The 22197-nt window shown below is 46.8% G+C and overlaps 1 protein-coding gene across 3 annotated transcripts in view; it reads right to left on the reverse strand.

Annotated features, from left to right (window-relative positions):
- Positions 1 to 22197, reverse strand: part of LOC135245212 (tau-tubulin kinase 1-like) — a 58442-nt gene that overhangs the window by 31982 nt on the left and 4263 nt on the right. For 2 of the 3 annotated variants that reach the window (XM_064318130.1, XM_064318131.1), the window contains 7 exons: positions 19524 to 19682; positions 17481 to 17628; positions 9906 to 9979; positions 9639 to 9779; positions 8821 to 8925; positions 570 to 635; positions 77 to 169 (listed from right to left, as the gene is read on the reverse strand). In XM_064318130.1, the coding sequence (XP_064174200.1) occupies positions 77 to 169; positions 570 to 635; positions 8821 to 8925; positions 9639 to 9779; positions 9906 to 9979; positions 17481 to 17628; positions 19524 to 19631 (735 nt within the window). In that variant the 5' untranslated portion in view covers positions 19632 to 19682. Of the gene's footprint in view, positions 1 to 76; positions 170 to 569; positions 636 to 2280; positions 2377 to 4167; positions 4828 to 8820; positions 8926 to 9638; positions 9780 to 9905; positions 9980 to 17480; positions 17629 to 19523; positions 19683 to 22197 lie in introns of those variants that run through there. The other variant, XM_064318132.1, reaches the window with a different exon arrangement.

A 22197-nucleotide genomic window follows, 5' to 3' on the forward strand; every position in this document is an offset into this window, starting at 1 on the left:
ACAATTTCAATTTCTGTGCAGGCTTCAGTCTAATAATAAGAAGGTGTTTATATGAGTGGTTGCCCTGGTGCTTTACCTTGTCCTTAATTTTCCGCCAGGGCAACTGTCCAACCGCAAATTCTACCAACATGTAAAATAAGGACCATAAATCGTCATGGCGACCCATTTCCTGTTAAAAGAAAAGAATAAATATTGTTGTCATTTGTGTGAATGATTCACAGGAAAAACAAAAAAAGTCCATCTCAACAAGCACTTTAGTCTTATATTCAGACTTAAAATCTGATTTCTTTTACTTTTTTGCTAAATAAGACAATATTGCTAGGAAGGTGAGACAGTTTAACTCATTTCAAGATTTGCCAAAATTGCACAGAACGTAAAAACAAGCTAATGTTTTCTACATGAGACAAAAAAGATTTTAAATCACATTACAAAACAGAAACACCTTTTTTGAGTGTTGTGTCTTTTACAGTGACCATTTTAGACATACACTTCTGCTAATACAATTTCAGGGCACGTGAAGACTTATTAAAGACTAATTGAATCCTCTGACCGTATTAGGCAGGACTCACTTTGTTTTTATGCGCGTTGACTGAAGCATAGCGAACAGTTCCCCGGAATCCTGCAACAGTTCGAGGCTGAAAAGAAAAAAGGATCAGAAGCTGTTATGGGACGGCACAGATGACTGCAAGCAACTCAGCAAAATCAAAGACTGTGTTATATCTACATATGTATGAATATATAATAGGGGAGTCACGGTGTGAGATTTTCATGGTATGAAAACTGTGCCCAAGAATATCACAACTTTAGTGTCACTAGTATTATGTGGAGGAATCGGACAGTGAACAGTCCATAGTTGAACTAGCGATTAGCAAAAATCATGGGAAACCCCATAGATGTGCTAGCAAAGATTAGCACGTAAGTGTCATCTTTTTTTACAGTCATCAAAATGACAAAAGGGCTATATGGCAAATAATTGCACGATTTAAGCAATAATAACTTAATGGACCATATGAAATAAAAAAAACCATGCCACTTCTTATGGAAGCAGGAAAAACTTGAACTGTTTTTTGAAATGTAAACAGTATAGAAACCTTCTGATTATACACCGTGATTACTGTGAAACCATGACAACCCTAATACATAATAAACACGTTAACCTGCCTGTGCTAATTTTTACTCCACTCTTCCAGCCTAAACAAGAGTAAGACTGTAACTGCAGCTGTATTTGAGTTTGACTCATATCAGAGCACATGACATAAACAATAATAAACAATAATAAACAAATGGGCAAAAAGCATAAATAAATGAGAAGACATTTCACACAGGGGTCTCACCGGGAGGGCGTCCTGATGTGGGGGGGGGGGGCGGTCTTACAGCTTACGTGGGGGGGGGCAGGTTTTATAGGGAGGCAGTGTGGGGCGGGAGCCATTTTGCACAGGGATTACGTTCATGTTTTATTTGCTGAATCACGCCACTCACTGCAGCCTGCCGCTCTCATTCCGCGCTGCTTAAACCCTGCTCCAGTTTTATTTCCCATGTCTACACGTGACCTCCTTTCACACGGAATCATTTCATTACTGTGCTACGGTAAATCTTCTTGCTGTCTTAAGGTGTAGCTCATCTTTAGAATGGACAGCTGATAGTCTCAATGGCATTGTTATACACACTGAATTTTAAAAATGGACACTTTTTTATCTTTTTATTTTTACTGATTTCGATGTCTGGTAAAACCAGAGAAACATTTTGCCTGTATGTAGGCGGACGGTAAAGTTCGGCTCTGGTCTGCTCTTCTGTGAGTCACACAGCGGGCTGCACTGAGTTCTGAGACCCGTCTGTCTGGCACACAGCTCAGGGGGGCTACTAGCTCAACTCTCTCTCTCCTCGTGTCAGTCTAACGGAGGCTTCCTCTCTGTGGGCCAGGCCAAACTGCAGACATGATTCACTCCGTGTTCCTCAAAGGGGAGCCGCAGGGTGAAATCATCCGAATCACAGCCACACATCTGAGGACTACTGAGCTCTCAGATTCTGTTCTGAGTTCCACAGGCATGTTGGCTTATTGTGCAACAACAGTGTGAGACTGGAAATGGCACTTAATAAAGATGTTTCATCAGAAAGGGGGGAACCTTCACTAACTGCCATTAGCTAAGTCCAATGATGAAGGTCAAGGACGAAGACATTCTGTCCTTCAGGTCAGATACAGTGCCGCAGTACCCCCCATGCCGGTCCAGGTGAGACCCCCATTCTGTGAACAGACAGACCACACTCGGACGGGACACTCACGATGTCCCTCCCTCAAACTCTGACTGTGATGGGTGCAAGGGCTGATGGGAGGAACGGGTCAAGCATGCGCTTCGAAAATAAAAGGCCAAAAGGAAACTGCAAAACATAAAACAAACCGTCAAACATAAAGGAGAAACATGCACACAAATCAAACATGAAAGTGGCTTCAGTCAGCCTGTTGAAAAGAAAACACACTTCATACACAGTGCATTTTAAAAAACTACTCAAAATATTGTTCTGCTGTTGTTTCTGTACAGGCAAACTCTGCTGGGAAAAAAAGCAAACAAAAAATGCACAGAATGGTACAATAAGAACCTGAACTCCAGATGTTCAGTGTCCATGAGAGAACATTATCAGCAGTGATTAAATATGAGTGGCATTAGGGTAGAGGGTCAGGCTGAATCTGTGCAGGCAGCTTGTGGCCTTTGTAAGAGAGAGTACATTCTATTTCACAGACACATTTTACATTTGAATATAATGTAGCATGTAGAGTAGGGCTGCCCAACTCTGTTCCTGGAGATCTACCATCCTTTAGGTTTTCACTCCGCGTCTGACAAAGCACACTTCATTCAAGAACTAGAGATCTCATTGAGCTGCTAATTAGTGGAGTCAGGTGTGCCAAATCATGGTTGGAGAGAAAACCTACAGGAGGGTGGATCTCCTGGAACAGAGTTGGCAGTCCTGATGTAGATGTTTTGTGGGGTACCACTACACTTAAAATAGCTTTAAAAACCATGCCATGTGAGGCCACCTGCACCTCTGCCTATTTGCTGCTTTCATTGAGCTGTGACCAGTGCTAGCACTGACCTTGACACTGCCAGCACACCGGGAAAGACAAGCTGTTTTTCACTTAAGGGACCGGATCCTAAACTAGCATGCCAGGCAGTGATGGGGGGGAAGGGGTGAGGTCTGTGTGTCACACGGGACTCTCTACCATTTCATAATAGCATGATCCTGCAAGGAAGCCAAGCCACGGGCGAAATGACCACACAAGGCTTTGCATGGAATTGTGGGAGCTTGACAAACCCAGCTCCAGTGCTACTAAACATCCAGCACTGTGACTGTAGACTCTGCAGTCTGACCCATATGAGCATGAGCCAGGTACACAAGCACTGAGCCAGGTACAGGGTACATGCGTCCCCTCCGTGCGCTATTCATGCCCCAGGACACGGAGCAGAATGCACCCTCACACCTCTCACTGTACTGAAGTCATTCTCATTAGATTTTCACAGGTGAGCCTGCTGCTGCTGCAGACCTGGGCCAAGCACTTTATCTGAACAGCTTTAACCTTCCAGACACTGGTAAAATCCCTTCAGAATACTGTTTATTAAAAAAAATACATCTTAGTTGACCAATAATCAGAACAAAATATCTTCTGTCATATGATTTATGTATTGAAAGAAAAAGAAAGAAAGAAAGTTTTCCAGGACCTGCAGATGGTTTTTAAAAAAATTACTGGTGACTGGATTGAAAATGAGTTACGGAATACGTCAATAATTACAAATATCATTTTCAATTTTTACAAAACAATTAATATAATTCATAATTCAATCTTTCACATTTCATCTCTCCCATTGGCAGCTGAGGTTATAGGTTGAACATCTGTATTTTCATTAGAATTTGGACTGAGGAAAAAAATAAATAAATAAATAAAACTTAGTCAAAACCAATTATACAGTGTAATGTATTAAGTTATAAGTCAGTGTCATTACTACAAATTGTGATAGCTCATATCTGTGTGAATTTTACTGGCTACATATAGTATATTCAAACATTAACATCTGTAAACATACCTCTGGATGTGTGTTTTTGTGTGCGTGTGTGTCTAACATTTACACTGAACTATTGGCACCACAGAGGGTTAAAGTGCAGTAAGACTTAGGCTACATTTTTTATCATTTTCGTTTTACAAGGTTCTCCAGTGATAATTCCTAATGAGCCCGAATATATCCCAGCATGAAACACTGAGTATTTATAACCCAACGTGATCTATTCACTCACACCCTCTCACCTCTGAGCAGGGAGAACCCTCTGCTCTGGTGAGGCAAGCATACATCCTGTACACACTCACAAGCACACACACACACACACACTCTCTCTCTCACACACACACACACACACATAAGCACAAAGACACCTGACACTTCTCTGAAGTTGCTGCAGGCTGACTGGCTGCAGGGACTGAAGCTGATTGGCTGTGGGGGCTGAAGCTGATTGGCTGTGTGGACTGAAGGTGATGGGCTGTGGGGCCTAAAGCTGATTGGCTACGCAGACTGAAGATGATTGGCTGTGGGGCTGAAGCAGATTGGCAGCGGGGAGTGAAGCTGATTGGCTGTGGAAGCTGAAGCTGATTGGCTGTGGGGACTGAAGGTGATTGGCTGTGGGGGCTGAAGCTGATTGGCTGCGGGGAGTGAAGCTGATTGGCTGTGGGGGCTGAAGCTGATTGGCTGCGGGGACTGAAGCTGATTGGCTGCGGGGACTGAAGCTGATTGGCTGTAGGGGCTGAAGCTGATTGGCTGCGGGGACTGAAGCTGATTGGCTGTGGGGAGTGAAGCTGATTGGCTGTGGGGAGTGAAGCTGATTGGCTGTTGGGGCTGAAGCTGATTGGCTGCAGGGAGTGAAGCTGATTGGCTGTGGAAGCTGAAGCTGATTGGCTGTGGGGGCTGAAGCTGATTGGCTGCGGGGACTGAAGCTGATTGGCTGTGGGGGCTGAAGCCGATTGACTGCGGGGACTGAAGCTGATTGGCTGCGGGGACTGAAGCTGATTGGCTGTGGGGGCTGAAGCTGATTGGCTGTGGGGAGTGAAGCTGATTGGCTGTGGGGAGTGAAGCTGATTGGCTGTGGAAGCTGAAGCTCACTGGCTGCTGCCAGGGACCGGAGCCCTGCTGCAGTGCAGGCTGGGCTGGGAGGGGCTGGCATTTCCAAACGATGAGGAGCAGCTGAGTCAGCAGGAATAAAAAGAGCCGCTCCTCCTGCCAGGTGCCCACGCATCACCCACTGACCCGCGCCTGCGCCCGCGCAATAAATATCCTCCTCACGCCAGTCCGCTCAGCCGCTAAAATACAGCCTGCACAGAGAGCCTGAGAGCGCTACGCTACTGTCGCTAACTCCAGCTCACGCACAGCCTGCACAGAGAACCTGAGAGCGCTACGTTACTGTCGCTAACTCCAGCTCACGCCCAGCCTGCACAAAGAACCTGAGAGCGCTACGCTACTGTCGCTAGCGCTAGCACACGCCCAGCCTGCACAGAAAACCAGAGAGCGCTACGCTACTGTTGCTAGCGCTAGCTCATGCCCAGCCTGCACAGAGAACCTGACAGCGCTACGCTACTGTCCCTAGTGCTAGCACACGCCCAGCCTGCACAAAGAACCAGAGAGCGCTACGCTACTGTCGCTAGCGCTAGCTCACGCCCAGCCTGCACAGAGAACCTGACAGCGCTACGCTACTGTCCCTAGTGCTAGCACACGCCCAGCCTGCACAGAGAACCAGAGAGCACTACGCTACTGTCGCTAGCGCTAGCACATGCACAGCCTGCACAGAGAAATGGAGTGTTTCTTCACATACAGAAGCACAATATGGCCCTTTGGGTGATATCAGACACCGGACTGCTCGTGAAATCTGAGATATTTGTCAGCGTGCCCACTACTCTGTATCAATTTCACTATTCATGCATCAACCACTAAAGCAAGAACATCCATTCAGTGCCTTCATAATGATATTGCAATTAAACATTTCCCCAAAAACAACATGCATAGCATTGCAACTAGTGGCAATACAAACAGAAATATTATAAGAGAAGATAAATCGAATTATTTATGGAAATAATCTTAAACAAACTAATCCAATCAAAAGCAATAATTATTTCACCTATAATGCATAATGGGACATAACCACAATGAACTTAGGACTTTTCAGTTCAGTGTAATATCCATATTAATAATACAATTGCAGAAGGACAAAGAACTAATCCAATTTGTCATAAAATGGGCATACAGTAAAGCCAGTCTAACATAAAAACAATTGTGTGATAAAATCAGATCTTTTTAAAGATAGCAGTCCGTGGATATGCTCACTTTTTAAACTCTAGCTCTCCAGTGTGTTAACAGTGAAAAACTAGTAATTGGCCATTTAAAAAACTGGCAGTACGACCAAAGTACCAGACAGTAAGGCCTGTTATCAATTGAAAATGTCCCTTAACTGTCATTTACAAGTAAACGCAAGCCATTTAAACAATCTCTGCTTGGTAATAAAAAGAAATCTAGCTCTTACTGATTATTCCAAGTCTGGGACAAAGCTGTATCGAATCCCAGCCAAAAAAAGGAAGAGAACTGATCCAGGGAAGGCCTATCATATGCATCTTCCTTTCCAACACTTATAAACGAACAAACAGTCACACAAACCCATTCTTGGCTCACAATGCAGAATGAACATGGATACAGAATTGCTGAACAACTCTCCATTTCACATGTCCAACCGGGCGAGAACAGGCTGAACGAGGAGACGTTTGTGTTCAGCGCAATCACAGCAAATTAAGTCTCTCGAAGAAACAAGTGGGCTCTTCCACTAACGAAGCTAATGACATAATTAAGGACTTGTCGACTGAGCCCGGTGTGCCGCTGGTACCAAACGAGCCATAATTACATGTCTGTCTGGATGTGCCATGTGGCTGCTTACAAACACTTTCAGTCAAACCACGGACCGCTAACCACCCAGGGAATGCCGCTGAGATAAACACTGCTCTTAGTTTACTAAAGAAACACAAGGCTTATGGTTCTTATGGTCACCTGAACAGTGCAGTCAATTCGCTCAACACAATTTGCAAGTACAAATATTCCATGGTCATATTTTTTAAAAATACCCCAGGCACTATACCCAAATGAGCAAACATAAATACCCAAACAGATAAAAGCAGAATAATGTATAATTAAAACATTCTGACGAAGAGCTCAGATGAATTCTAAGGTCATTAAAATGTATAATATATCATAAACAGCGCTAAAATATTGCCCTCCTAAATCCAGAAAGGCTGCAAGCCTGTACTGGAAAATGAGCTCTCATATTCAGACACAAAAACAACACAAGGGGGAAATTGCAAATATTTACCCTTTAAAAAATAAACTGTACTTCGGCCTAACCGTAACTCTGAATCTGCTGCCACTTGATGTTGTGTTGCTTAAGGCTATTGCTATGTGACACTGTCACTGACAACCCATATAATACACAAACTCATTCTCATGTGTACCTGAGTGGAACATATATTGACATTGATATTGATATTATTTTTTGTGAAAACATTAGTGTGTTTAGGGTAGTGAAGCTTCATCAAACCCATAATAGCTGAGGCTAAAGTGAGCTGTCATTCGCTGACTTGTTTCAGCTGATAAAACTACTTGGCTTAAGAAAGGACTATAATTGGTTCAAATCAATGAGCCCATGTGTTAGCTCCACCCATTCAGGAGCCTGTTTGCAAGGCCTTATTCAGATGCTACATTTAACTTCAAAGTCTAATTTGTGCTCTGTTGATTGGTTACAAAGTACCCTAAACAGCGCTAGAGTCAGAATCAGTCCAATCTGGAGGGCTGTAGTGACCGCTAGACTTCTGTTACAGCATCAGCGATGTCAGGTAAGTTAAAGTCTCCACACACCTTATTTTTGAGGCCCTAACTGGCTTCAGATTGAAAGGAAATCACAAAAACGTGCAGACACTGGGGCCCTCCAGGAGCCCTGCTCTAGCAGACACTGGGGCCCTCCAGGAGCCCTGCTCTAGCAGACACTGAGGCCCTCCAGGAGCCCTACTCTAGCAGACACTGGGGCCCTCCAGGAGCCCTGCTCTAGCAGACACTGAGGCCCTCCAGGAGCCCTGCTCTAGCAGTCACTGGGGCCCTCCAGGAGCCCTGCTCTAGCAGACACTGGGTCCAGGCCCTCTCTAGCAGACACGGGCCTCCAGGAGCCCTGCTCTAGCAGACACTGGGGCCCTCCAGGAGCCCTGCTCTAGCAGACACTGGGGCCCTCCAGGAGCCCTGCTCTAGCAGACACTGGGGCCCTCCAGGAGCCCTGCTCTAGCAGACACTGGGGCCCTCCAGGAGCCCTGCTCTAGCAGACACTGGGGCCCTCCAGGAGCCCTGCTCTAGCAGACACTGGGGCCCCTCCAGGAGCCCTGCTCTAGCAGACACTGGGGCCCTCCAGGAGCCCTGCTCTAGCAGACACTGGGGCCCTCCAGGAGCCCTGCTCTAGCAGACACTGGGGCCCTCCAGGAGCCCTGCGCTACAGGTTTAACCTCAAACATGGGCAGAGCAAATCAATATTCAGTATGCAGTTCATAATGCAGTTGGTTCATTCTTCAGACAATGACATAATCTGATTTACAGAGTAAAATATACAGTTATTTGAGTGTTCAAGATTTCATCATATCAAGGGACATAGCTCCACTAAATCTAAATGTCAGTCATAAATAACACAGCCAAAACAATATGTCAATCAAACAGTAAAAGGCGAGATCAGCCTGAAGTGCATTTGCCCGAAATTAAAATGGCGACTCACAGGTCGGACTTCTCCGTTGGTGTTGGTGTACTGTCGCGCGAGGCCGAAGTCTAGCATGTAGCATTTCCTGTACGTGGAAGGCAGCCGACCCATGGCGAAGTTTGACTGGAAAAGGAGAAGCATCTGGTCAGGCACATGCTCTGGTGCGTGTGCTGAACATGGGAAACCATCTCAACAAGACACAAAACAAGACAGGATTCAATCATGTCTAACAGGGTTATTCCATTAAAATAAAATGTCAAAGCTTACCCTGTGCTGTCGAACCAGAACAGTGCGTTTTATCTCTCAGTAACAAAACTGATTTACACAGGCTCACAGGTACTGGAGATACATGAGAGCTACAGTATTAAAGCCGTACAACTGAAATGTAAACTAATTGATGCCCCAGTAGAATTATTAGTCTCATGCATGAACACGCCAGCAAGGCAGCGAGGCAACTAGGCAATAAAACCAATTTAATTTGGGCAAATATTAGTTCCTTTCACTTGGGGTAAATTCAATTCCAGTCAACTAAAATTAATTTAATTAATTACAGAATCCTGTAAAGAACACAATGGGCATTTGGCTGAGCTGAAATGGGACAGGCCCCAATCCAGGTTCCTTTACCATCGTTTGCCGAACACTGATCAGCTTACAGTGATTGTGTCTGTCCTGTGCAAATCTGCAGGCTAACACGCAATTCGGACCTTTCTGTAATCGACTTTTTATGCCTGTCCTGCAGTGTGGCCTGTTTTTGGCCTCATAGATCACATGACGCTGTCTGAACTCCTAAAAACGATGCCCGGGTGCAGAGCGGTGCAGGAGTGCAGGCCTCGTACCGGTTTGATGTCTCGATGCAGGAACCCCACGGAGTGGATGGCTTCTATGGACTCCAGGATCTGCTTCCCCAGGCGCAGGGTTGTGCTCATGGTGAACGTGCCTCGCGGCTGGCTCCTCCTGAGGTCCGCCAGGTTTCGTCCCTGGGGGGGGGGGGGGGGGACGTCAGTGTGTCCAGCGCACATCTCCACGCGCACCTTTATGCCGTGAAATATGCATATTATCAATCACATCAGTATTACTTTAGTTCTTGACAGGCCATTACCCACCTGAAGTTGCATGACCACATAGTTGAACTTCTCATTTCGTCCACATCCGATGAACTTACAAACGTGATTTTTGCCTAAAAAAAAAATACACAAAATACACTCTAATCAACACACATGAAATCACATACATCACACATAGCGAAGGGGTGCGGCCCAGATTAACTGGGCTATTGTTTTTAAGCTAAGAACATGCGCTAACAGTTTATACTGGGGACAGAGGCATTCTAGACTGGCCATTCCTCTCCAAGTCCAGCCCGTGGGGAGATTCATAAACAAAAAACATCACTGCAATTTATGAAGGAACCCTCACACTCTCAGGTGTGCATCCTCTGAACAGGAAAAAGAGCAGCCCTGGGTTACAGCATCTCATCACTAACCAGCCATGCCTGCAAGTTCAGCTGTTCTACTTTGGAGCTGCGCATGAAGTGTCCTCCTCCACCTCATGTTTGTGCGAGCCCAGAATATGAGCCGCGGCGTGATGACATCACGTGCTTCAGAGGACAGCAGGGTCGTCCGCGCTCTCCTGAACTGTCAACTGAAACTACGATTAGCTTAGCAGCAAATGCATGATTAGCCATTTCAAATTCAGGAATAAAATGAGGAAAAATGTAAAATGCGCATGGGCTCACCAACCTGGCTAAGAGGATGCTCCCAGTTAACACAAAACATTCTCACAATGTTGCTGCACTGTTATAATACTGAAAAAAAACATTGTGAGAACATTTTGTGTTAGCTTGGCTGCTTATTCTGGCTTAAGATTCAGGCAGCTGGGCTCTACAGTACCATGAACCATTTTAGATTGCCATTTTAGTCCAATTATCTATGCTCACCATCACATGATTATAGGAATACAGTATCTGTGCAGCAACAGTACAATGGACCCCAGGTGCCCTCACTCTAGCATCTGGAAAGGTCGGTTATAACGAGCAAAATTAATCTCCTGCAATCTGATTGCTGCATTAGACAGCATTGTGTTATAGGACTAAGGGCGAGCTGGCTTCACCCACCGCCTTCAAATGGAGTCCGGCCTACGCCAGACCATAATATCCACAGAAGCAGTAACTGATCACTGGCTTCTCAGTAAAGCACATCCTGGAATTTTGGTGGACACTGCAGACACAAAAATGTTCTTCATCTTTCATTTACTAATGAAATGGACGTTTGTATTAAACGGTGAGTTTTAATGTATGTTTGTATCAAAAGGTGAGTTTTAATCTGTTTGGCCAAATCTATGACGCAGCCCTTGGCCAAGCGCCCTGGCTGCTGGTTTTGGGGCGGGGCCTGGGCCTGATGACCGTGTCCCGTAGTGCGTATGATGCGGCTGCGAGCGCTACCCCGCGGGCTGCACGCCAGAGCCGCGAAAAACGGAGGAGGCCTGCCCAGCCCCCACCCCTCCCCCCCCCCCCCGCCCCCAGGCCAGATGGACCAGAGGTACTTCAGCTTAAATAATGGAAATGGTTCCATTACAGGAGAGTCTAAATGTGTGTTTGGAAAGCAGGGCGGTCACCCCTCTCAGACAGTCATACTGATGAAGGTATCAGAGGCTGGATGTGGGACCGTGTTACAAGGGCAGAGAAGGACAGTTCTGCTCATAACATGTTAGCAACATATTCCATACACTACGAGGTCTTGGGAGGATATATAAAAAAATGTATGTATTAAATTAAAGCATAATATCATTTACATGCCATTTTTAAAATGTTTCTTCCTTCCTTGTCATTGTAAAGTGAATGTATTTGCTTCATATACAAGATCATATACATATTTTTGCAGATAAGAATTATTCAAGCCAAAATTATCATGAATACATCTTTCTCCGCAACTTTCATTTCAGGCTGCGGAAACTGCAATCCCCATAATGCATTTCTTTGCACCCACAACCCAAGCAGTCTAGGAAAGATCGTCAAGGGCATAGATGATGCGTTTCTTCTCTGCACACTTCCTAATGCAATATCTAGAAAAGCTGTATGGTATATCTTCTGCTGTTACAAATCTTGGGTTGATGGAAAAAAATGTTAAAATGACATTTCTGTGTAAACATTAAGTGTTGGTTTGATGATCTCAACTTCTCCTACTCCTTTCCTGTGACTCACATGTACATGATATAATAACAGGAAAGAAAGCTCTTTCCCTGAAACTTCAGAAATATTCTCCTTCTGATCAGAACTGTCCTTTCATCTTCTCTTCCGACGCGCGGTGAGATAAACAGCCCTAAGGAGACCAGCGTCTCTTTACCTGGATGAAAGGGTACAATGAAAGAGAAGGAGGCTTTCACACACGGCCACAGCACTCAGAACCCGCACTCTGGGACGACCCTGTACAGAACCCAAAGGACCCCACGATCTGGGACGACCCAACACGGAACCCAAAGGACCCCACGATCTGGGACGACCCAACACGGAACCCAAAGGACCCCACGATCTGGGACGACCCAACACGGAACCCAAAGGACCCCACGATCTGGGACGACCCAACACGGAACCCAAAGGACCCCACGATCCGGGACGACCCAACACGGAACCCAAAGGACCCCACGATCTGGGACGACCCAACACGGAACCCAAAGGACCCCGCGATCTGGGACGACCCAACACGGAACCCGAAGGACCCCACGATCTGGGACGACCCAACACAGAACCCAAAGGACCCCGTGATCTGGGCTACTTGTTTATTAAGTAGCCAGTACATCAGTATTCACACTCTGGGCTAATTGAATATTAAGTAGCCAGTACATCAGTATTCACACTCTGGGCTAATTGAATATTAAGTAGCCAGTACACCAGTATTCACACTCCGGGCTACTTGCCCTTATCCCGTTTCCTCGCCTCAGGCTGCCATAGCTCAAATCTACGTCCACAACCTCTGAGAGACGTTGGTGGAACACTAGATGGAAACGGTCTCACAATGCCCAATCAATATTCTGCTTTTACAGAGCACGACTTCCGCAAAGGGGAAAAAAGACCATGAAAAGCAGCTCGAGGCGCACTTGGCTACACTTATATTAGCTTATATTCAGGCATTTCTCAGACACTCTCATCCAGAGTGACTGACACAGGTGCGTCCTTAGATTGCTGTGCATTTAATGAACATTAAATGAACAATAGAAATATTCGAATCAAAGCTCAAAGTCCTGGATAGGAATCCAATCCACACACAAAAACACATTTTTCCAGTGGAAATGTGATACTCCCTCAGAGAGTTCATCGATGCCGTTTCAGAACCAGGCTGCCTCGCGCTGGCGAACACAGTGACCTTGAAGCCTCTTTTTCTCTCTCTTCATTTGATTGATGTGCCTGTGCTTCTTTTGATTTGGGGAGGTGCCATCAAGCTTTGCTGTTGGGGGTAACGAGCATTTCATTTTGACGGATCAAAGAATTTTGAGTAAAGTACTCAACCAGGTTTTAAACCGGTTGTGTACTGGCCTTCTGATAGACTGTGCTAACTGTCTCCTGACATTGCGTTTGTGTAAAAGTGCCTGGAAATACTGCGGTTTTAGGAAGGAAAAGAAAAGAGGAAATCCAAACTAATGTAACAGGATTCACAGGGCCTCTTGTGATTAAAAGATGCCTTATTTAAGCTTGCTGACTCTCCATAACCAATCACCAGCAAGCATTTTCTTTCTACCAAGTATGGCATCATACAATGTATGAGCAATACCAACATACACGTGGTCTCAATCTAATTTGTTTACCGAAATAGTAACCGGAAAAGAAAACACTCTCTACACATGTGAGTCTCTCTCTACACATGGAGTCCACTGATATTACGTTACTCCAGAAGTGACAATATTTCTTATCATGAGCACACATTCTCATGGCTGCGACCCCACATTTTTTTCCACACAATTCAGAGGGAGCAGAGCACAGCACATTCAGCAAAAACGGACAAACGAACAGACATCAAACAAGAACATTAGACCAGATAAAAACAAGATAAACCCTAGCATGGTTCCCAATAACAAGTGACAGGTAAGGTGCCGATTCTTCAAGCGCTGTCTTTAACATCAGCTGCGTAATTACCAACAAAAGTAACACAATTCTCAAAACTGAACTCCCACATAGATCCTTCACATCCTCCAGCATGGCAGTGTCAACACTGGTGGACCTCTGACATTTTAACCGAGGGATAGTCAATCAAAACCGTGTGTGTGGTAAACTTCAGTAATACCAGTAAAACCAGCTCCATGAGTTAAAATGAGTTGATATTTTACACACACCCCTGAGGGATGACTTTGAGAATTCTCAAGCCTGATCAAGTCATTCTCCTTCTCCGAGTGGTCGGCCAACATTATTCCTGCTCATTATAGTCATTTCGACACATCAGGGAAGCTCTGTGCGCTTGGAGCCACACAATGCATCGTTAAAACCAGCCTACATTTATGCCTTTCCCGACAGTGACCATCCCTCACATAGTTTCCTGTAAAAGGTGCAAGCGTTGCTGAATTTCTGCTAAAATGGACCTTTACAACATGGCTTCCTATAGCCATAGGAAAAATCAGATGAAAGGAAAATCCTTCAATACAGAATGGATTATACAGCTTTTAAAATGATGTGATTTCTATTATGACTCCAATGTGGGAATGCCTTTCATCACTGCCATTTATTCATAGCAGGCACCTGGCTAGCAAATCTAAATTTATGGGTTCATCATGAAATTTACCAGCAGCTGATTTGTTCTAATTTTCCTAGAAGACCGGGCAGTATGAGGCTCAGGAACTATACTGGGCATCTGAACACTATTACAGAAAAGGGATCTGGAGTCTGAAGCGAAGCACGCTAACATTGAGGCTCATTAACCGTGCGGCCCGGACGCGTCTGTGCCTGGCAGTCACAGCAAAGCCCCTCCAGGCTCCGGGCGTGAGCTAACGCAGCTCACTGGCGCAGAGAAACCCGCAGCTAGAAATCTGCTGCAGAGTCGCATGCATTAATGCAGCGTGCAGCGCGCTGTGTAATCAGGAGCCGCGCCTTCAGGACCTCAGGTGACTTCCTGGGTGCTTAATGCGAGGCTGCGCGTCAGCTCATTGGTTTAAATCGTCTGCCTAATGAGAGAGGCGGCCAACCACAGAGGCCCGTGCTGTTTTTCTTTGGTCTGCAGCTTAACAGCATGGTTTTAGAGTTATAGTGCTGCTTGGTGTTTGTCCTCATCCTGTAAATAGCACAGATTGTCAGACAGGGAGAAACGGAGGCTCAGCTCTGTGTCAGTGTTTTGTAGAAGGAGACTGCGGAGCTGCTGATTGGCTCATCCTGTGGGACACTGTTCCAGTGCACAGATGGGCCTCCTCTGGAGAACAACACGTTTGTCTGCATCTGCCCAAATCCACTAAGGAGGCTGTGGTGAGCATTGCAGCACGAGCATTATCACACTCGCTCCCTAAATCAGTCACTCACTCACTCGCTCCCTAAATCAGTCACTCACTCACTCACTCGCTCCCTAAATCAGTCACTCACTCACTCCCTCAGTCAGTCAGTCACTCACTCACTCACTCGCTCCCTAAATCAGTCACTCACTCACTCCCTAAATCAGTCACTCACTCACTCGCTCCTAAATCAGTCACTCACTCCCTAAATCAGTCACTCACTCACTCCCTAAATCAGTCACTCACTCACTCGCTCCCTAAATCAGTCACTCACTCACTTCCTCACTCCCTCAGTCAGTCAGTCACTCACTCACTCGCTCCCTAAATCAGTCACTCACTCACTCCCTCAGTCAGTCAGTCAGTCACTCACTCACTCGCTCCCTAAATCAGTCACTCACTCACTCCCTCAGTCAGTCACGTCACTCACTCCCTAAATCAGTCACTCACTCACTCACTCGCTCCCTAAATCAGTCACTCACTCGCTCCCTAAATCAGTCACTCACTCGCTCCCTAAATCAGTCACTCACTCACTCCCTAAATCAGTCACTCACTCACTCCCTCAGTCAGTCAGTCACTCACTCACTCGCTCCCTAAATCAGTCACTCACTCGCTCCCTAAATCAGTCACTCACTCACTCCCTCAGTCAGTCAGTCAGTCACTCACTCACTCGCTCCCTAAATCAGTCACTCACTCACTTCCTCACTCCCTCAGTCAGTCAGTGGTGGGTGAACAGATCACTGGTAAAATGAAGTCACTTCTACTACACAAGTTCCAACAAAATAAATGCACAATAGTTGCCAGCAACATGAACAGCTAATTCTAAACAGAACCAACCAGATCTCACAAACTGTAGCCTCAACCTCGTTTCAGGACTGAGGCAAACAAATAACAAACTCTTAAACCGGTCAACTGCTAACCATCAACTTCACTAATGTACCGTCGTCTTTGTAGTCTCTACGGCATCTAGCAGGTGCATCAATACAGCGCTGAATCCCCTGGAGACCAAATCAAAAGACAAAGTGCCTGTCTCAGTTAGCACAGGTCATTATTCTCAGTACCGATTAGCAGAACCATCTCCATATTGATTCTGCAAACTGTAACCCAGTTAAAGCAGGTAGGACACGCCTCTGCCTCCCTGCGTTCCACCCCACCCCCCTCCCCCAGCCTGTGTCAGGCAGAGCTTAAGTATGAGCCACAGATCAGCATTCAGTGCACAGAGGTGTCAAACCACACCCACGGATGTGCTAGGAAACACGCTGCTCAGCGGGGGTGAGAGAGAGAGAGAGAGAGAGAGAGAGAGAGAGAGAGTGTGTGAGAGAGAGACAGAAAGAGACTGAGAGAGAGAGACGACAGCTTGAATTAAAACATGCTTTTGTACGCGTTTGGAGGACAGATACAACAAACAAGTCAAAATCATACATCCAGTTTGTAGATCCTGCCAATTTAAATATTTGTCATGAATCATTCAATTCCAACTCACGTTGGTCACTCTATACTTCTCAGACAGAAAAAAAAACGGGGAGCAAGCAGTTTATCTGTGAGGGCAAGAGGACAGAAAAGGAGGAAATGTTGGCAGAGAGAAGGATGGAGGAAGAAGAGCAGAGCGGGGGAGAGACACTGACGGGTGCTGTGAGCTCAAACTTAGCGAACGCGTTCTCTGTCACATCGCATCACACGCATACGAAATTCCCTCAGATGACTTTGTGGTGCAACAGGACAGCTAAATGGCAAATTTAAAACAATGTGAATACGCCCAGTGTTCCCTGTGTTTCACCCAATCAGTTCATCTGTCCAGCCTGCTAACGCCGCCAGTCATCTGGTATAACTGTGTAAATGAGTAGATTGGGATAAAAGCAGAGAAGAGGCATTTCCCCCTAAATCACATTCAGGCCACTTAGCAGCTGGTGTGTGACTGATGCAGTAACTTACACACATGGACACACCACACAACAGCGCTAGAACCAGACAAACGAATCAATTACAGAGACAAGCGCAGAAAAAAAACAATCCTAATGTGTTTATCCATTAATAGACCTGGTGCAGTAGCACTGATGGGCAATGACACAGCATTTCAGCTCACAGGCAGCCCCAGAGTAACACAAGACAACTCCCTCCCGAAGCAGCGAACCTGCCGTGCATATATTACTGAGGCCGGCTGGCTGCAGTCCCCCTGCCCCCGACAGGCCCATCCCAGACAGGGGGAGGCGGGATCAGCCTACCTTGCAGCTTCTTCAGGACGGCCACCTCCATCTTGAGGACCTGTTTGGGCTGCTGGGCCGACTCCACCTTCAGCGCCACGTTCTCCCGCGTCAGCAGGTCCAGCGCCTCGTAGATCTCCCCGAAGCCCCCACCGCCGATCTTCTTCAGCTGAGCCAGACAGACAGACAGAACCGCGGCGGTGAAAGGACTTCCTAACCAAGTGCTCCGGGGGAGGGGGGGGGGGGGGCGCTCCCCGCCTCAGAGAGAGAAAACCCCAAACGTCTGGGGATCCAGGGCCGCCATTCGGGCGACTCGGAAGAAGGATTTCCCAGGATCCCCATTCCTGCGCTCCCCACCTCTTTATTTACAGGACCCAGCAGACGGTTTCACACCAAAAGAGCAAATAAAAAACAGATGAAAAACAGATGAAAACAGATGAAGAAACAGATGAAAAACAGACCTCCTTGGCGGTACTTCCAGCTCAGGTGTATTAATGTGGGCCAGAACCAAACCCCAGAGAAGCCGGGCCTGACTGCACACAGGGTCCAGCAGGGGGATCGGCCAGTATACACAGCCACGCCCAGAGAGGGAGGGGTTATCCAGGAGGGAATCCCCCCCCCCACAGCCACGCCCAGAGAGGAAGGGGTATTCCCTGCCTCCTCACAGAACAGTGCAGTGAAACACCTCCCCTGCCTTACATGCTGGACCGCACAAAATTCACAGGGCGCACTTGCCAGTGTCGGACTCCCTAATTTACTCATGATGCTACCCCAGTGGAGCTAGGCTATCAGTTAGGACCTGGCCACAGGAAATCTGGAATTTTATTCAGTTAAGTAGAAAAAAAGACAAAAAAAACACTATTAGGTATTAGTAACTTGAATAGGCCTGAACGCTATTCGCTATGGTTTTAATAACCTGAATAGGCCTGAACGCTGTAATCCCTGCATCCCTGCCTGTCGGTGCGTGTGGGCTGACTGCTTCATTGTGTCTGTGGAGGCAGGCGCACGCCGGACACGCAGGGAAGCGCCATCGATCAGCCGGTTAGGGGCGTCGGTTCCAGCTGACCGCTCGATCGTGAAGGTCCCGCTCTCGCGCGCACGAACCCCGCCACCTCCCAAAGGACACGGGGCCGCCGCAGATTAAACCCTAACTTATCCCCGACACGCACATCCCCCAAAGACAAACACGCTTTTCTGTTCTTAATCTCAGAGGGCAGGCCGTTTGTTTCAGCCTTAAACCGCGCTCTGACGGGGACAGCGCAGGGGTTTGCTATCAAAGGCACGTCTCGGGCACAAAAGATTCCCCACACCTTCACCTTGTTTACTTTTATTCAAACGGCAGGAAGTCCTTTGCCATACACTGGGTGGAGTCAGAAACACATTCAGTTCAGACACACTAGCATGCACAACCGGACACCGCATCGGATTGCTCTCTGAAGCACAGTTTGTCCCAGACCTGACTGAGGCATAATGCTTCTGATAATGATGCAAAGCACCATGTCTGCACTGAAGCCAATACGCCGTGTATAGGCCTGTGGAATTAACTCCAGTGTAAACTGCAAGACCTCCATGAGGATTTCACAGCATATCTTAATCTTCACCCTGAAGACCTGTGGTTAGAGGTCAGATCTGATCGATGATTTCTGTGCTTATGTTTGATGCAAATTAGGCTCGGAATGAGTAGCGTGCCACAGCAACACGCCACGGTAACCCAGGGCGGGACTCGCCGCTTCCCATCGCCGCGGTAACGCAGGGCAGGACTCGCCGCTTCCCATCGCCGCGGTAACGCAGGGCGGGACTCACCGCTTCCCATCGCCGCGGTAACGCAGGGCGGGACTCGCCGCTTCCCATCGCCGTGGTAATGCAGGGCGGGACTCGCCGCTTCCCATCACCGTGGTAAAGCAGGGCGGGGCTCACTACTTTCCATCGCCGCGGTAACGCAGGGTGGGGCCAACCACTTTCCATCGCCGCGGTAACGCAGGGCGGGGCCTACCACTTTCCATCGGTGCAGTAACACAGGGCGGGGCCTACCACATCGCCACGGTAACGCAGGGCGGGACTCACCACTTTCCATCGGTCCTTCACCATGCAGTTGGGCGGCAGGATGTCCACCTGCTCTCCCGCCCCGTTCATGTTTGCGTCGTCCTGGAGACCCGGCCCTACACGCAGCATCCGCCGGCCAGGGAAACGAGCAGCAGCTCCCCACTCACATCAGCCATGGATCTGCAGGGTAACCGGGCAACAGGACATACTTTACAATACATTACATTACATCACATCAGCCATGGATCTGCAGGGTAACCGGGCAACAGGACATACTTTACAATACATTACATTACATCAGCCATGGATCTGCAGGGTAACCGGGCAACAGGACATACTTTACAATACATTACATTACATCACATCAGCCATGGATCTGCAGGGTAACCGGGCAACAAGACATACATTATAATACATTACATTACATCACATCAGCCATGGATCTGCAGGGTAACCGGGCAACAAGAAATACATTATAATACATTACATCACAACAGCCATGGATCTGCAGGGGAACAGGAAATAAAAAACATTACATTACAGCCATTTAGCAGATGCTCTTATCCAGTGCAACTTACACTGCATCCATTTTATACAGCTGGATATGTACTGAAGCAAAGCAGGTTAAGTACCTTCCTCAAGGGTACAACAGCAATGTCCTACCAGGGAACTGAACCTATGACCTTTAGGTTACAAGACCAGCTCATTATCCGTTACACTACACTGCTGGACACGTCTCAGTTTCACCTGCTGGGGCCCAAAGGACTCACACATCACTACAGCGCCCCACAGGGTACAGCATCAGATCGTCTGACAAAAACTGCCACGTCAGCAAATTTCGCCCAAACCCGCTCCAGGACGAAAAGGGAAGTAAATCCCCATGCGGGAAACCGGAGGCCCGGGCCTGAGCAGGCTGCCTGCTGGACACCGCCGATCATTAAGAGCCCTAACCCTGACCTTCCCACCTAACCCGCGTCTCTGCTGTGACAATAGAACGATAAAAAGCATCCAATCAGAGAGGAGCACGCCCAAGCTGCACAGGAAGGAAGCCCGAACGCAACACATGGGTGTGCCACTGACAATCGGCCGTCCTCCCAGCCACCCATCGATCCCCTCATCCCGCAGCGATCATGCATCTTTCATCTGAGACTCCGGTCGTCTCCGGGGAAACGGAGCGTCTCACGTATCTGTGTCGGCAGCCATTTTCTCCAGAGGCGTACGGTTTCGGTGATATTGCTACCCCCCCCCCCCACCCCACCACCCCACCACCCCAGAATAGTTCTGTGAACATCTGTCATTCAGCAAGTGATATTTAAGTGTTTAATGAGTCCAGTAAACTTCCTCTGGGAGACTCCTGGCACACGTGATGATAAACTGCGGGGGGAAGGGGGGAAGCGGGGGGGGGGGGGTTCTTACAGTACATTGGACACCAGTATGGATCAAATCTGACTATCCACACAATTAGGCCATTTCAAATAGTATTACTTCTAAATGTAAACATGGTATATAACAGGAGCCGTGTCAAACACAAGTGGTGTGTACAGTAAATTAATATCTAAGATGCTCCTGAACAAAGCATAAGGCCCATAACTTCAATGCAATATTCCTCCACCAAGATCTAGAAATGGCTTATCTTACTGCTATACCAGGTCAGAATGGTTTTCTAAACATGATATTCAGATGCTCACAAACTGCAGCAGCCAATGTGAAGAGCCAGGACTAGGTCTATGACAGCACATTCACAGAGCCTAATTAGAGATGATTAGCCTGGTTCTCCTGAATCATCTCCACGGTCCCAGTCAGATGTGGAGAATTTGGAGTGCGTTATTTAATTCACTGGTTTATTTGTTTTGACTGTGAAGCAACCGTAAGCGAAGTAATAGGCCACATGCAGCAGTTTAGCAAGAAAGGAGCAGTGAGAGCCATATTTATTTTTAACAGAGCCTTAACTCTCACCATTTTAAAAGGCCTCTTAAAACGCATTTCAGCCTCTGTCTTTCCCCAAATCTTTGGTACAGCTTCCCCCATTAAGCAAGTAGTTAAAAACGCCCCTTCCCATATCAGCCTAAAAGTCACCAAATACAAGGAAGAAAATTCAAATGGGATGTTTGGCCCCAAAGCTTTCTGAGAAAGGAGGCACATATTGACAATGAAGCGCTTGATTTAGCTCTGCAATCTAGTTGCACACAGTCTAACAAGTAAACCAAATGTTTAAGGTATCCATGGCCATATATTCAGCTTTTAATTTTAATGAACTTGAAACTTACTCAAGTGGTAAAAATCAAGGATCACTGTGCCTGCTAAGATCAGTCATATATGATTAAGGTCAGAGTTTTAGCACTAAAATGCTTCCCTGGTCCAAGTCAGAATACAAACGTGGGATATTACTTAAATAAATTATAAGCTATTACATTTAACTGAATTAATTTGCTGTACAATTAAAGGTTGCTTAAGGATTGTAATCTATAGAGGCCACTTGGAAAACGATCACTAAACATGTTGATCTGTTTTACAAGTAATTGGCAAGCTTTAATTTAAAAAATATAATTAAAATGAACTATTATGGGACCAACCGTTTGTTCACAGGCATCCACAAATATCAGCGACATTACATTACAACTTAGAAAGCCATTTACAGAGGTCAGGTTTTGACTGAGACCAGAAATAATAGAGATCTAAATCACCCTGGAACCAC

Source organism: Anguilla rostrata, chromosome 18 (genome assembly GCF_018555375.3).
Source record: "Anguilla rostrata isolate EN2019 chromosome 18, ASM1855537v3, whole genome shotgun sequence".
NCBI classification, from domain to species: domain Eukaryota; kingdom Metazoa; phylum Chordata; class Actinopteri; order Anguilliformes; family Anguillidae; genus Anguilla; species Anguilla rostrata.